The sequence below is a fragment of the Calonectris borealis genome, chromosome 1 (assembly GCF_964195595.1).
Source record: "Calonectris borealis chromosome 1, bCalBor7.hap1.2, whole genome shotgun sequence".
NCBI lineage: Eukaryota > Metazoa > Chordata > Aves > Procellariiformes > Procellariidae > Calonectris > Calonectris borealis.
In genome coordinates, this window is record NC_134312.1 from 82039460 (window position 1) to 82053141 (window position 13682).

General features: G+C 40.2%; 1 protein-coding gene across 2 annotated transcripts in view; it reads left to right on the top strand.

The window, feature by feature from the left end:
• FAR2 (fatty acyl-CoA reductase 2) overlaps positions 1-13682 on the top strand; it is a 148467-nt gene that overhangs the window by 53332 nt on the left and 81453 nt on the right. For both annotated transcript variants that reach the window (XM_075162709.1, XM_075162702.1), the window contains exon 2: positions 10087-10321. In XM_075162709.1, the coding sequence (XP_075018810.1) occupies positions 10133-10321 (189 nt within the window). In that variant the 5' untranslated portion in view covers positions 10087-10132. The remainder of the gene's footprint in view (positions 1-10086; positions 10322-13682) is intronic.

The window sequence follows — 13682 nt, forward strand, 5'->3', positions numbered from 1 at the left end:
TGCAGCTATTGTCATTCAGTCATTTATTCAATATTTTGCATTTGTTTTGGAGCTTAACAAACAAAAATATGTATGTGTTCTGATAAATCTGCGCAGGAGTACAAAGCTACTCATCTTTTTATTTGCAGCTTCTACTGGACATAGCTGTAAAAAAAGTTGTAATAATAGGAAGGTAGCATATCTTAGACAAGTGTTCATTTTTTAAAAACATAGTCATTTGAGGGTCATCACTTTGACCATGTTCTTGGTACACTGTACTCAGTTTCTTTTTTTGTTATTTTCTGCATTTTTTTAGGTTTTGTTATGAAAACATTTAAATGCAGTTCCATTTGATTTCATTAAGACTTTTAAGCATTGTGCTTATGTATTTACCTGGCAAGAGAGCTGGATGGAGTGACAGTAGAAGAGGGACAATTAGGAGTAAAAGAGGAATCCCTCAAGAAGGTAGTCTCTCCATCATTACATGACATAGATTTACTTACCAGATAATGCTCTACTTGGATCAATATTGCTGCTGACTCAAAATTTTGAGTGAAGACCATTCTTCTTTATGTCATGACAGTGCCTTTGTGAAGAACATGGTTGCTGTAATCACATGAATATTTGCATTGCTACTGTCAATCACTATTTTTTTTTCATTTGCTACAGAAATGCAGGCAGATTTTAAATAGTTTTGGTTTTAGTTACGCAGTCTATTTTGGGGCCACTAAGGGGTGGTTTTCCATGAGTGCTGGAATGTAGAAATCAGCAGGGAGGTAGCAGTCCTGCTGCTGTTGGCCATCACAGCAGCTGTGCTAGTTGGATTGTTCCAAAAGTGGGGCTTGAAAAAAACACCAAAACACTTCAGCCTCCTGTTACCTTCAAATTGTATGCAGGTATTCTTAAATTGGATCAATCACAGAATCATAGAATCATTTAGGTTGGAAAAGACATTTAAGATCATTGAGTCCTACTGTTAACCTAACACTGCCAAGTCCACCACTAAACCATGTCCCTGAGTGCCACATCTACATGTCTTTTAAATATCTCCAGGGATGGTGACTCAACCACTTCCCTGGGCAGCCTGTTCCAATGTTTGACAACCCTTTTGGTGAAGAATATAATATCCAATCTAAACCTCCCCTCGTGCAACTTGAGACTATTCCCTCTTGTCCTATCACTTTGTTACTTGGGAGAAGAGACCAGCTAGCTCCTTTCAGGTAGCTGTAGAGCGTGATAAGGTCTCCCCTCAGCCTCCTTTTCTCCAGACTAAACAACCCCAGTTCCCTCAGTCACTCCTTATAGGACTTGTGCTCTAGACCCTTCACCAGCTTCGTTGCTTTTCTTTAGATGTGCTCCAGCACCTCAATGTCCTTCTTGTAGTGAGGGGCCCAAAACTGGACACAGTATTCGAGGTGCAGCCGCACCAGTGCCGAGTACAGGGGCACGATCACCTCCCTACTCCTGCTGGCCACACTATTTCTGATACAAGCCAGGATGCCATTGGCTTTCTCGGCCACCTGGGCACACTGCTGCCCAGGTGTCAGCAGCTGGCCAGGTGTCAGGTGTTGGTCAGTCAGCTGTCGACCAACACCCCCAGGTCCTTTTCCTCTGGGCAGCTTTCCAGCCACTCTTCCCCAAGCCTGTAGCGTTGCCTGGGGTTGTTGTGACCCAAGTGCAGGACCCGGCACGTGGCCTTGTTGAACCTCATACAGTTGGCCTCGGCCCATCGATCCAGCCTGTCCAGGTCCCTCTGTGGAGCCTTTCTACCCTCAAGCAGGTCAACACTCCCGCCCAACTTGGTGTCTCCAAATCCAACTCTTCCCACAAATGCCGTAAAGGATAGTGCCACTATTTTTGACAAGGGACAAGAACAAGTGGCAGAAAAGGACAGAAAATCTTCCAATACTGTGCTAAGACATGCTGGATACATAGTGGATACAATACAAAGTTATTAGCTGAGATCTCTAAAAGCAAATAAATGTGCCAGACCACCCTGATATCACAGAGAGATTCATAGACCTTTGACTTAATCACCAAGAGACCTCCCTTTTGCAATGCTAAGATGCAGTGTGATTGGTGTGCAATGGGAATGGCAAGGGGTTTGATTTAGGGGTTTAGGAGAGTACTGCTGGTTGTAGAGGTCCCAGTCACAACTAAAGGAGAAAGAGCAAGGTGATAATGGCTGTGAAGAGTGGGCCGGTGGAAAGAGGAGGGTAAGGATTGCCTGCAGAAATGCTCTGATGTAGGATGTCTGCATTTAATTATGCTGAGGCAGAGAAAAACTCTCTTCTAGTCCTGATCTGTGCACAGCACCTAAGCTTTGATCCTGTAACCTGCTCAATGGCTTTGCAAGGGCTAGCTCTAAGTGAGTGCTGCTAAAAAAAAAGGGGGAGTGGGTACAGGTGTTGACCTGTGTGATACAGAAAGGAGCTTGCAGAAGCTGCTCCTTTGATGTCTCTGGGAGCTGCTGTTCCTACCAGGAGGCTAACTAAACAGGGGTAGGGCAGAATACGTCTATATTCAAGCTACTGAGAAATATTTGTTCTTTAAAATCCCATATCACATATGTAGGTATGTCCTTAGCACAATTGCCCCATCTTAGCTCTAAAACGCTTATAGGCTTGTTTTCATCAGTTTTAGAGAGAGCATAATGAGACTGAGAGGGACTAACAGGTTTCACTGAAAAATCAAGAGGCTGCTCCTGGGTTTCATTACATCAGTGGCCCTTATGCTTCATTCATTCTCCTCTAATTCTTAATGGCGGTCGAACAGTTCGAACTACTTAGGAGAGTCAGCTGATCTGTGAAGCTGTACAGGTAATGCTTAAGCAATGACCAAATCTTGAAATTCAAGCTTTTGCCCTACATCTAGGTCTTGTTCTGTGGGGAGGTCTCTAGCCCAGAAGCCACAACTCCCAGTGGCTTCCAAAGGATCGAGAGCTTCTGTCCGCCTGTCGTGTAACGTTCAGCAGTTCACAGGATCAGGCTATGCACGCTGCTCGTTGTCTCTAGCTCTTAATTATGCTGTCACACTGCACTGTCTCTTTAGATTTAACTGTTATAAATTGAAATGGATTGCAAAATTGGTCTCATTTTTCAAGTCATGAAGGGTTTCCGGGAGCAGTGAGAGTTTCTCCTTGCTTGTCGCTACTTGGGTATGCTGTTATGGAATTGAGTTGGTACTGTTGGCAAACAAAAAATGATTGGAAATATATTAGCTGGAGAAAACCTTCAGGCTGCTAGCAACAACGTTTATATTTGGTGTAAATGGCTTGGAGCAAAATCTCTTTTGTAAAGAGGATTATCATCAGGAGTTCAGTCTGGCTGTAAATGTGCCCATCTTTGAATCACAGGATTTTATTTCTTTGAGCTGTATTAGCATCTATAGTGCCTGTACAAAGGATGGATTATGACCTTCCTTTTAATTCTGTAGCTAAGTGAGAGAAGGTTTATCTTTGCCAGTTTGTTATTGTTGTTAGTGCTATTAAATAACTATGGAAGTTTAGCAAACCAGAAGGATCTTTTAATTTGTCCCTAGATCAGCCATTTTAACATCCTCTGCTTCATTTTCTGCCAGTGATATCTGCCCTATCTCTTCCCAACATCATGTACTACACAAATCTTTATGTGTCTAAAGACCTTTGAAAATATTTTATGTAACTTCAGCGCATCATTGTTGGTGCGATCTGCTTGTTCATGCTGGCAGCGCTGCTGTCAAAAATGTTGTGCAGTGTTGAACTACAGCCCTTTTCCATTCTGAGTCACTGTTACTTATTACGGAAAATGCAGAAAATATTTTAAATATAAAGGCTCAAATCTGAACTAATTCATGTTAATCCCAGCCGAAACCTCGGTCATTGCAGTGGAACTATCCTTTTGTGAGTTTGCCCCAGTAAATCAAGTCAATGGAGCTGAGTGACGTAGCTTTCTCCCGGTGTTACCGAGAAGCCAGGAGTTAAGTCACTGTGATGTAAAGCAAGTCACTACTTCAGCTATTGCTAGCGTGCATGGTGTGGGACTCTGCTCTGTGACTCTAAGATCCACAGCATGCTCTATTACTTCCAGATGTCCTGGGGCTAAAAATAATCTGTGAAATCTCTGAAGCAGAGCTTGGTGCTCAGCAAAACCTTGATATCCATGTAAAGCATCTCAAATGACAGAGCATGCACAACTAATGCACCTGCATACGCCTGAGACTTCACTGTGTATTGACGGACGCTGTTATATCCCATGTTTCTAGTGCAAGCACATAAATGAAACATGTAGATGCTTATTGCGTTTTCCTTTGTCTTTTTAATTTTTATTCCTTAAGCATGGAATGAAGCGTTCTGTTACTGAAGGAATCAGATGGTTGGAAAGTTGCTTTGTTTCAGACTGGACTTTGCTCCGTAGGAGGTGGTGTGCAGGCATTGAACTTTTAACACTATTCCCGCTTCTTCATCCATGCACATGCTCTCCTTGGATTATACCGACTTGCTTCAAACCATACAATTGTTGTATATGCGTTAGTGTTGGAGGAAAACTGCTCGTTGTTCAAGTATCCACCTTTACTGGCCACCAAAGTGAAAAGGTGAGGTTGTTCCTAAGTGCTACAGTCATAATCATGGGATTATTTACTTGCTGATGATTAACTAACAAGAAATTATACACAAATGCTTTCAGGTAAAGAGTACATACCAGAAAGAATTGTTTTTATATATTGTAATTACGTGCATAGTTCGTGGAGTCTCTGTCACATATCCTGGGGCAAAAAAAAAAAAAGGAAAGAATTAAATGAAGATACATTGTTCAGGCATCCCCAGTGCTCAGTCCATTTTAAACTCATAAAATAAGTAATAGATTGAGGAAGCAAACTGATGAGATTGAAATAATCTGTGACCACTTTATATTGCTTCTTCTGACCTCAGCTGTACTAGTACTCTGAAGCGACACGGGAATTTTTCTTTCTCTGCATGTCCCAGGTTAATTATGACTCCTCCAGAATCCTGATTAAAGAAAACTCTCTTATGTATGATTGGATATTTGTACCCAAGATTAAAAAATTATTTTCAGAAAGTGGCCAAAAATTATTTTGTCTTAAAGGATTCTTGCTGTCTGTATTTATTTTTTTAAAATGTTGTCTGTCATTTATTGTAATTTTAGTTGAAGCTGGTTCATTACATTTAATATGATGTCTAAAGGACTCATCTGAGCAGTCTGACCCTCTTGTTTACAGAAATTACATCCCTGTGTAAAGTTGTGAAAATGCACCAGATATGAGAAAACTCATCAAAACCAGACTAGGTAGAAGGAGATGCCAGAGAGGCTGTTGGTGAATCTAGATGTATATTTACATTATATACATTTCCCTTCCCATTGCTATGGCTGTGATAGCAGTCTAACTCCTGGCATTACACCATTGTAAGCTGAATGCAGATTCGGCATTATTGAAGTATGTGGAAGATGAGGACAGTGTATTCGTCGTTTTGTTAAATATCGGCGCAATTTTATCGGCTCTTGGTGGGGGAAAGCTCTGCTTTACTCTTCTGTTGGGGATATGAGGGTTTTATTTTGCAGGAGCAAAGTATTACGTTAGTAGGATTCCCACCTTTCCCTTTGCTTGTCCTTTGGCATATGCCCCTGGCACAAGACCGTGGCTTTGTTGTAATGCAGCGCTGTAGGTCGTCCTTTATGACTGATCCAGAGGAGACTGTTACAGGCATCAGTAACAGCTTTACCCTTAAAGCAGCTTGTGTACTTGTGTCTGCAGAGATGCTCAGTGTGATTCCTGGCTGGCTGTCCAAAAGGTGTTTTTTTCACACTATGGTTGGAGATAAGTCAGCATCAGTGAGATGTATACTGCTGCAAAGATGCTGAGTTCAGTAGTTCAGATGGCATCAGACATCGCTTTCCTGCTCTGATTAGTGCCTAAACCGTCCGAGTTGCTTTCACCTCCAGTCAGTTTTGGAAGAGACAGGAACCTCAAGCTCTGAAATAGCCTTTATCCTTCTTCATCTCATGGTCAACTCACTGCAATTGCTGACCATGGTTCAGACTTCGAATAGTTTTCTCTTACCAGACGCTTAATCCCTTGCAGCTTAATTGACTGGGAAATAGTTAATGCCCAGTATTGACTGTTTATTCCTTAAAATGAAAACCAAAGTATAAGCTTCTGCAGGAAACAATTTTTATTTCATTTGACTGAGTGTAAAAAGTCAAAAAGGAATGCATATAGTTTTTTGTATTTTGAAGTAGACATCTAAAGGGTCAGTCATTACTTGGATCACATCCTTTGACCTTAGAAATCCTCTGGTTCCTTAAAATCTCCATAACTTCTTCAGTACTTTCTTTACAAAGGCCAAGCAAAATCAATTAAAACAGAGAAGAATAAATTCTGTTATAAAATCACACTCTTAAAAATATAAAAAAAAAAAGATGGTTCTGAAAAGTAAAAAAAAGTCAATATCCCCTGACTAAGTTGAAAGGAAAATATCTTAGCAATTTCTGTAAGGGCATATCCTGAATATAAACTGGAATCTGTTTTTGAATTTGGAACCTAGCGAAAGCCTCTTGAAATTTGCCTGGACAGTGGAGATTCAGGGATCTGTCTGCACATAGCAGATGGCAGCATTGTGGCTTTTGTGTCATGATCTCACAACATCAATTTCTTTGTGCACATTAAACAAATAAACAGATTTTCTTTGCTGATAATTAGCACAGCATCAGATGGGTGCAAGATTATTGTATTTTCTTCTAAAGCTAACTTAGGAAAGGGGAAAAAAAAGTACTGCAAGGAGACACAAATCTGATCCTGTAATAAGTAAACACCATCTCATTCCTCATGGCTTTTTATTGTGGACGAGGCCCTGAGCAACCGAATCCAACTCTGAAACTGGCCTTGCGAACTATATGCTGCCTGACTTGGACTGCTTTAGTATAGAAAATAGAAAGGATGTGTTTTTTCTTACCTTTTCTTGTAACCCTATAGGGTTAAGCCAATAATCAAGAGGAACAGTAGATTGTCTTAGAAGTTCAGTTTTTCTGTGGCTATGTTTGGTGCTTCCATTTTCATCATACAGAATGGCTTGGGAGATGCAATTATTTTCCTGACTTTTTTGAGACAAATCTTTAAAATGGTCTCAGACTACAGCGGGAAAAACTGTGAGTTATGCGTTATTTTTCCAGAAATACTTAATGAAATCTGGCTGCATGACTAATTTTAGGGACATTTTAAAGTAGTGTGATTTTTTCTTTTCTTTTTTTTTTTTTTTTTTTTAAACTATTCTAGTAGGTATGGAACGTCTGGCCAAAACAAATGAAGCCCCATTTGGATAACTCAAACAGAGAACGCAAATGAAACAACATAGTAAATTGATGTCCACATTCTGAAATCTTAACAGTTATTTTTGCAGTAGTCTACAACTATAATGCAAAGTACTAATGTTTAGTGATGCAGGTTGGAAATGTTCTGTACTACTGAAGTGTGGGAAGGGGAGTAATTCCTGTTAAACATGGTGGTAATCTCCAAGTCTGTGGTGTAAAGTACTTTATAAATGTACCATTTTTCTAGCAGAATATTAGGTGAGATTAGGCAGATACAACCTTCTGAATACAAGTTCAAAGCAAGTACTCAGTGACTGGAAGTGGTCTTATATTTCATCTTTTTGTTTCCTTATGCTCAGTAGAATTTGTATGGCCTCTAGTGACTAAGGACTTCTCTCATTAATTTTTTCTGCCTTGCAGGGCATGTGTTGTACCAAATTTCTTAAGTCTTTTGTCACCTCCATCTTCATCTGGCTAAATTAATATCTACTTCTGGACTTGCAGACCAGGTTCTGCAAGTTCCTGTCTCCCATATCACTCAGTTTTTCTGAACCTGAATGAGATGTAACATTTTATTACAAAAAAGTTAATTATCTAATAGTTTAACCTGTTTGTTTAACTTCCCAAGTGACCAGCTCTTTGATAAGAACAGGTTTTTAATAGGCCTAGACGAGCCTGCTACGTTCATCTAAATTGTGATCTAGGCCATATCTGAAAGTAGGCTAATACCCAAATTCACTGAGCCAGAATACCCACAGCTATTAATTTGTAAAATAGTGTCCTTCAGAAGTTTTTATGCTTGACCCACTTTCTAAATTGGATGGTACACCTGATGATTCGTTACGGATAAAGAAATTTGGGGATTTTGATTTGTTTGATGCTACGTACTGCAGTCCCAGGCAGCACTGGGAAAGAAGAACAATATTTTGTTGGGCTTGAGTCCCTAGTTTATGTTTCTGGGCTATAGCCTGTTAGAAATATGCATTCAATGTTTCCACGTAGCAGTACAGTGGTTGTGGAAACTGGCAGATTGGTAGGAATGCAAAGTCGGGTCTGGGTAGATGCATCAGCTGTAGACCCAGATAGTGACAGCACATTAACACAGACTGTGAATCGCTTTTCACTGTTGTGAGTGGTAATGCCTTGGGGATCGCAGTCCAGCTAAGCACACTTCTGAGTGTTGCAGTGAACACGGTACACCTTGTAAGGGTTGATCCGTGGTGCTTCTCTTGATTCACGTAGTGGTGGTCGATTTTCTGGGGTAAGATACTTGGAAGGCATGGGCTGTAAGACAAGCTATATTTCTCTCGTGGTCCCATGCGGTGAAGGGAATTTAACCTACCATCACATGTAGCTAAGGTTCTTACAGTACTTTAAACTCTTTGCTGTTGTGCATGTGTGTTGGTCCAAGCCAAGGACTCATTACATAAGATGTTTCTGTATGAAGGCTTGCAGGTTTTGCTCTTCGCTGTCCCTGAATGGTTTATTAGGTTTCAGAAATGCAAAAGAGTTCGTGAGAACAGGGAAACTTCCTGACTGCAAAAATGCAGCAAATGCTATATTTCTGTTTTGGTATATTTGCCTTTTATTAACATGCAGTTGACTCATGTCATGTTGAGAAATGTGGAATGGCCAATAGAGACCCTGAAGCTTCTGCGGGAGGAAGAGAAGTTTTTCTGGGGTACCTGAAGATCATTGTCCTCGTTCTTGAATACTTGATTAACAGCATTCTACTATTCTTGTTTCTTTTTGTTTCAAATTTAGGAGGCTTTTTTCAAAACATTTATTTATGTTCAACGTGAGCCTTTTCCTTGCAATGGAAGTGGTTTGTGCATGCTATGATCTGCAGCACTTCAAAAATAGGAGGGTTTTTTTCCTTCAGTTAGTCTAATAGAGAGAGGGGCTATTCTAGGAGGATTCAGTCCAGCTATGTTTGTCATTTAATCAACTTAGAGTTTGAATCGGGATGGCTGGGGACATGTAGGCCTGAAACCATTGTATCTAATTAAAGTACTTAACTGGGACACTTCATGTGGGAGCCTAGTCATGTCAGTCCCCTTATATAGTCAACGGATCTCCAAAGGGCAATTCAAACAACCTAAACTCTCCAGAGAAAGCGTATGACATCTGTGCTCCTTAGAGTTAAGTGGGATGAATTTTGGCCTTAACATCCAATAACGGGTGATGACCGACACACAGGAGCATGGAATTACAGTCTTGCAGAGCAACGTCATTGCACTGTATCTTTCATGAAGAGGAGTTTTCTTCATGCATTTATTCCAAGCCAAGACAATAGGAAAAGGCTGAGCACATTGCAAAGTGATGGCTGACAAGAAAAGGAACTGCTTGGCACAGTGGAATTAAAGTGAAAAACTTTAATTTATACCTGCAGTGTTTGTGAGGAGATCTGTTTCTACTTTGTCTTGTATGGATAACTGCATATCTTCATGGCTGCCACTTCGCAGTGTATGAGATAAAAGCTGTTCAACACTGCAGTGAGCATCTACTGCTAGGAGTCTTCGACAGTTATGTTCTAAACTGTGACTGCTGGGTGCAGCTATGGTATAATATGGAGGATAAGGCTGAGCTTGATTTTTTAAGCTTCTCAGATTAAGCTTTTTAATTTTTGTGGTTTATTTTCATAATAAAGGATTTAAAAAATCCTCTTTAAAATTGCCATTGATTGATCTAATGTGAGCTGCTATAGCTGAGTGGGAAAGGTTATCTCAGACTGTAATTCCCAAATAACTGATCTGTGTCTTGACTCAAAAGCCTTTAAAGCTTTATTTCTGCATCTTCTCAGGTACCTCCTTCAGGAAGTTAAAGGAAGGACAGAATAAGAAAGCACCATGTCTTCAGTCTCAGCTTATTACAATGGAAAGACCGTACTTATCACAGGAGCTACAGGTTTCATGGGCAAAGTACTGGTGGAAAAGCTTCTGCGCTCCAGCCCTGATGTAAAAGCAGTTTATATACTTGTCAGGCCAAAGGCTGGACAATCAATGCAAGAGAGAGTGGCCAACATGTTGAAGTGCAAGGTAAGTTTCTATATTTTATTCTAGAGTCTAATCTGAAATCCATTTCGCTGGGTGAAGCAGAGGACTTCTGTTATACTCAATTCATGAAAAACAAAATACTATCTTCTACTGTAACTGTTGTGTATTTTTGTTGTCTGTAAAACAAAGAAAAAATTTGTACATGAATGAACCTGGATCTGTCTTATTTTGATAGGTGATGCAGGGTTTTGCACTGCAGTGATGTAATTCTTCTTCTTTTCTGCATTGCTGTTTGTTGAGAATTAATTTTTTCAAAAACATGTTACCTTAGCAAATTTCCTTTTTGCCAGAAGAGCAGCATTTTGCTGTCATGGACTAACTCTTTTCCTTCATCCACTTTCAAAACATAATGTTCGAACATTCAAAAATAAAACTGTGAGCCTATCACACTTGACTCCTTGCCCTTATTGGGGCATTAAACTCATTTCATAAGACAAAGTCTAGTGGCAAGGTGTAGTGGCAATGGGCTGTGCATTGCTGCAGTACAGTAGGGCATCTGCCATCTTCTGATGTCAGCTCCAGTTTAACCTTACTTATGAAGTGATAAAATACTGTTGCATTTGAAAAGGGTGCTTTCCAAAGTTGCTTGCAGCAGAACACAAAGGCGAAGACAGCCCTGTGAGTTGAAGAACAGACCTGTATGACCTCCACCCCTGTGGCTTGTTTCAGTGAGGAAAACCAGATCTCTAGTGTCAAGTAGGATGTCAAAGCCTTTTGCTGTATTGAATGTAAAGATTTGTAAGGAGACACTGCTAGACCAGTTACCTAGAGTGGACTTGGCCTGAGGACCTCAAGGTCCTCAGGAGCTTAGGCCAGTGGTGAGGTCATGAACTTGCTCAGACTCCTCCAGCTATGATAAGTGCCAGAGTTCAAGCTAATGCTTACTGCTAATGTGAATTTGTACATAGCTGATGTGAAATGAAGGGATGGAACGGATCTGGCCCTAGTAGGAAAGGAATTACTTGGAATTAATCCAAGAAAGGTCAACGTACCTTTAGCATATTGGTCTAAAACTTTGAACAAGGCTTGACTGGAAAAGTTCTCCTAGTTCTACTGGAGTTAGAGGTAAAATATGGCTTTACATAACTTTATTTAGAGACAAGTAGTTCTGGCAGAAGGTTTGCGTTTTTCCTCCTAATGTTTTGAGGCATCAAGCTACGTCCTGGTTCCGGCTGGGACAGGCTTAACTTTCTTCCCAGTAGCTTGGGGGTGTGCTGTGTTTTGTGTTTCGTGTGAAAGGAGCGTTGATGGCCCATTGATGCTTTGGCTGTTGCTGGGTGATGCTTGCACCGGGAGGGGGGAGCACAGCCGGGGTGGTGGACCCAGCTGGCCAATGGAGTATTCTATACCACGTGATATCATGCTCAGTATAAAAACCAGGTGGGGGGGGGGGGGGGCCTCGCCCCCCGTTTGTGACACGCGGTCGGCAAGCAGTTGCATTGCGCATTGCCTGCTTTGTGTATTGTTATTGTTGTTGTTCTCATTGTTATTATTACTGTTCTACTTTGTTTTATTTCAATTATTAAACTGTTTTTATCTCAACCCGGGAGTTTTCCTACTTGTGCCCTCCCGATTCTCTCCCCCATCCCACCGGGGGGCGGGGGGGGTGATCGAGCGGCTGCGTGGGGTTTATTTGCTGGCTGGGGTTAAACCATGACAAGCTAGAAAATCTTAAGTATGTCCAACAACAGAGTTTGATTTTTTTTGTGTCAACAGAGGGTAGGTTCTTTTCCTGTTTAGGAAAATTTGTAAGTGATACAAAAGGAAACCATCACATTGGTTGCTTTTTGCAAGTCTGTCAAGTGCACAATTTTTCATTACTTTTCCTTTCAATGAACATTTTTCAGCTGTTTCTACAGCTTTCGTCACTGAAGACTGTGGGTAATGGTTTTCATCATCAAACAACAAAATCCCAAATGTGGTGTGTTTGCATGGGTTTTTGCCTTTTTTTTAAACCTACTAAGAAAATGGCAAACCAAGCTATTTTTCAGGACTTCTAAAGCTTTGTTTGCATTTTCTGTATGAATATTACTGGCTTATCTCTTTAGTTGCCCAGCACAGCTTAGTGGTGGTGTTAGCTCTCGGTGAGGTTCGCTAGTAGCTGTTTTATTGTCGCAGCTGTACTAAATGTACCCTTTTTTTTCCTAGCATGTGTCAGCAGTTTTAGACATGCCAACAGCAAACAGGACTTGATAACCTCTCCTTGAACCTTTGACAGCCTGCTTCAACGTGTTTCAAATGAAAAAAAGGAGGAGGCAAATCTCTAAGTTAGGTTGCTGCAGCCTTGAAAAGAAAAAAAACTCTAGGGATATGCTTACAATTCATTCAAGTCACCTCAAAGAAGAAGGTGTCTTTTTGATGCTGTTCTTTTTAAAATAAAGCAAAAATACTTCCCTAAGGCAGAAACCCAACTCTTCAAAGGATATTTCCATGTGAAAATGTTGACAGCCTTTGTTTTTTTTTTTTCCTAGAAGTGAAACTGTTAATTCCAGTAACTGTTAATTCCATGGCAGATGAAGAGGGCAAGAAACATTATTCTTAACATTTTTGTGGATTGTTTCTAGTTAAGTTTGCTGTATGTCTTTAAGCCACATAATCAGTCATTCACAATCTAGAGACTACACTTTCCATTTACAGTTGTGGTTTGCGTTCTCCACTTTGGGAAACCGCTGAGCTATATAACAAATAAAAAATGCAGCAAAAGCTTATTCCAAGTCTTCAGGCAACATTTGCATTTGACATTCCCGATCATAATCTCTGATGAAGACTGCATATATTTGAGTACGCACAGGAAAATTCAGAATAAAATCCCTTCTCTTCCTTATATGTACATATATAATTTCTAATCTCTGCTGCATAATTTTTCTTTTCCACCACAAACTGTTGGATTTAATGCAATACAGTATTTGTATCTGGTTTTAGGAGAAAATACTTTATTTCTACTTTCGTATTCTATCCTATGTCTTTTCTACTGACCGATCACACATTCACTTTGAAAGTAACTCTTCTTTTACATGATGCCTTGACCCAATATTATCCTCTGGAATTTCTCATTTTCACATCCAGAAGGGAAGTTTCCCAGGAACCAGAGGAATAGAGAAAAACAGGTTGCCAGCTTCTAGATAGTCTAGACAAACAGACAAAAATAGTATTTGGGATGAAATAAGATGAAAGTAGAGAAGTAGATTGGCAGGAATTAGTTGCACTGTATAATGTTTAGGTTCTTCAGGAAACATCCTCTGGGGACTCCTGATTTTTGGTAATACTTAATATTTTGAAAGAAATTGTGTATCATTTTTGATCTCTCTTCATATATCTCTTAGCACAATCTGTGAAAATTTTG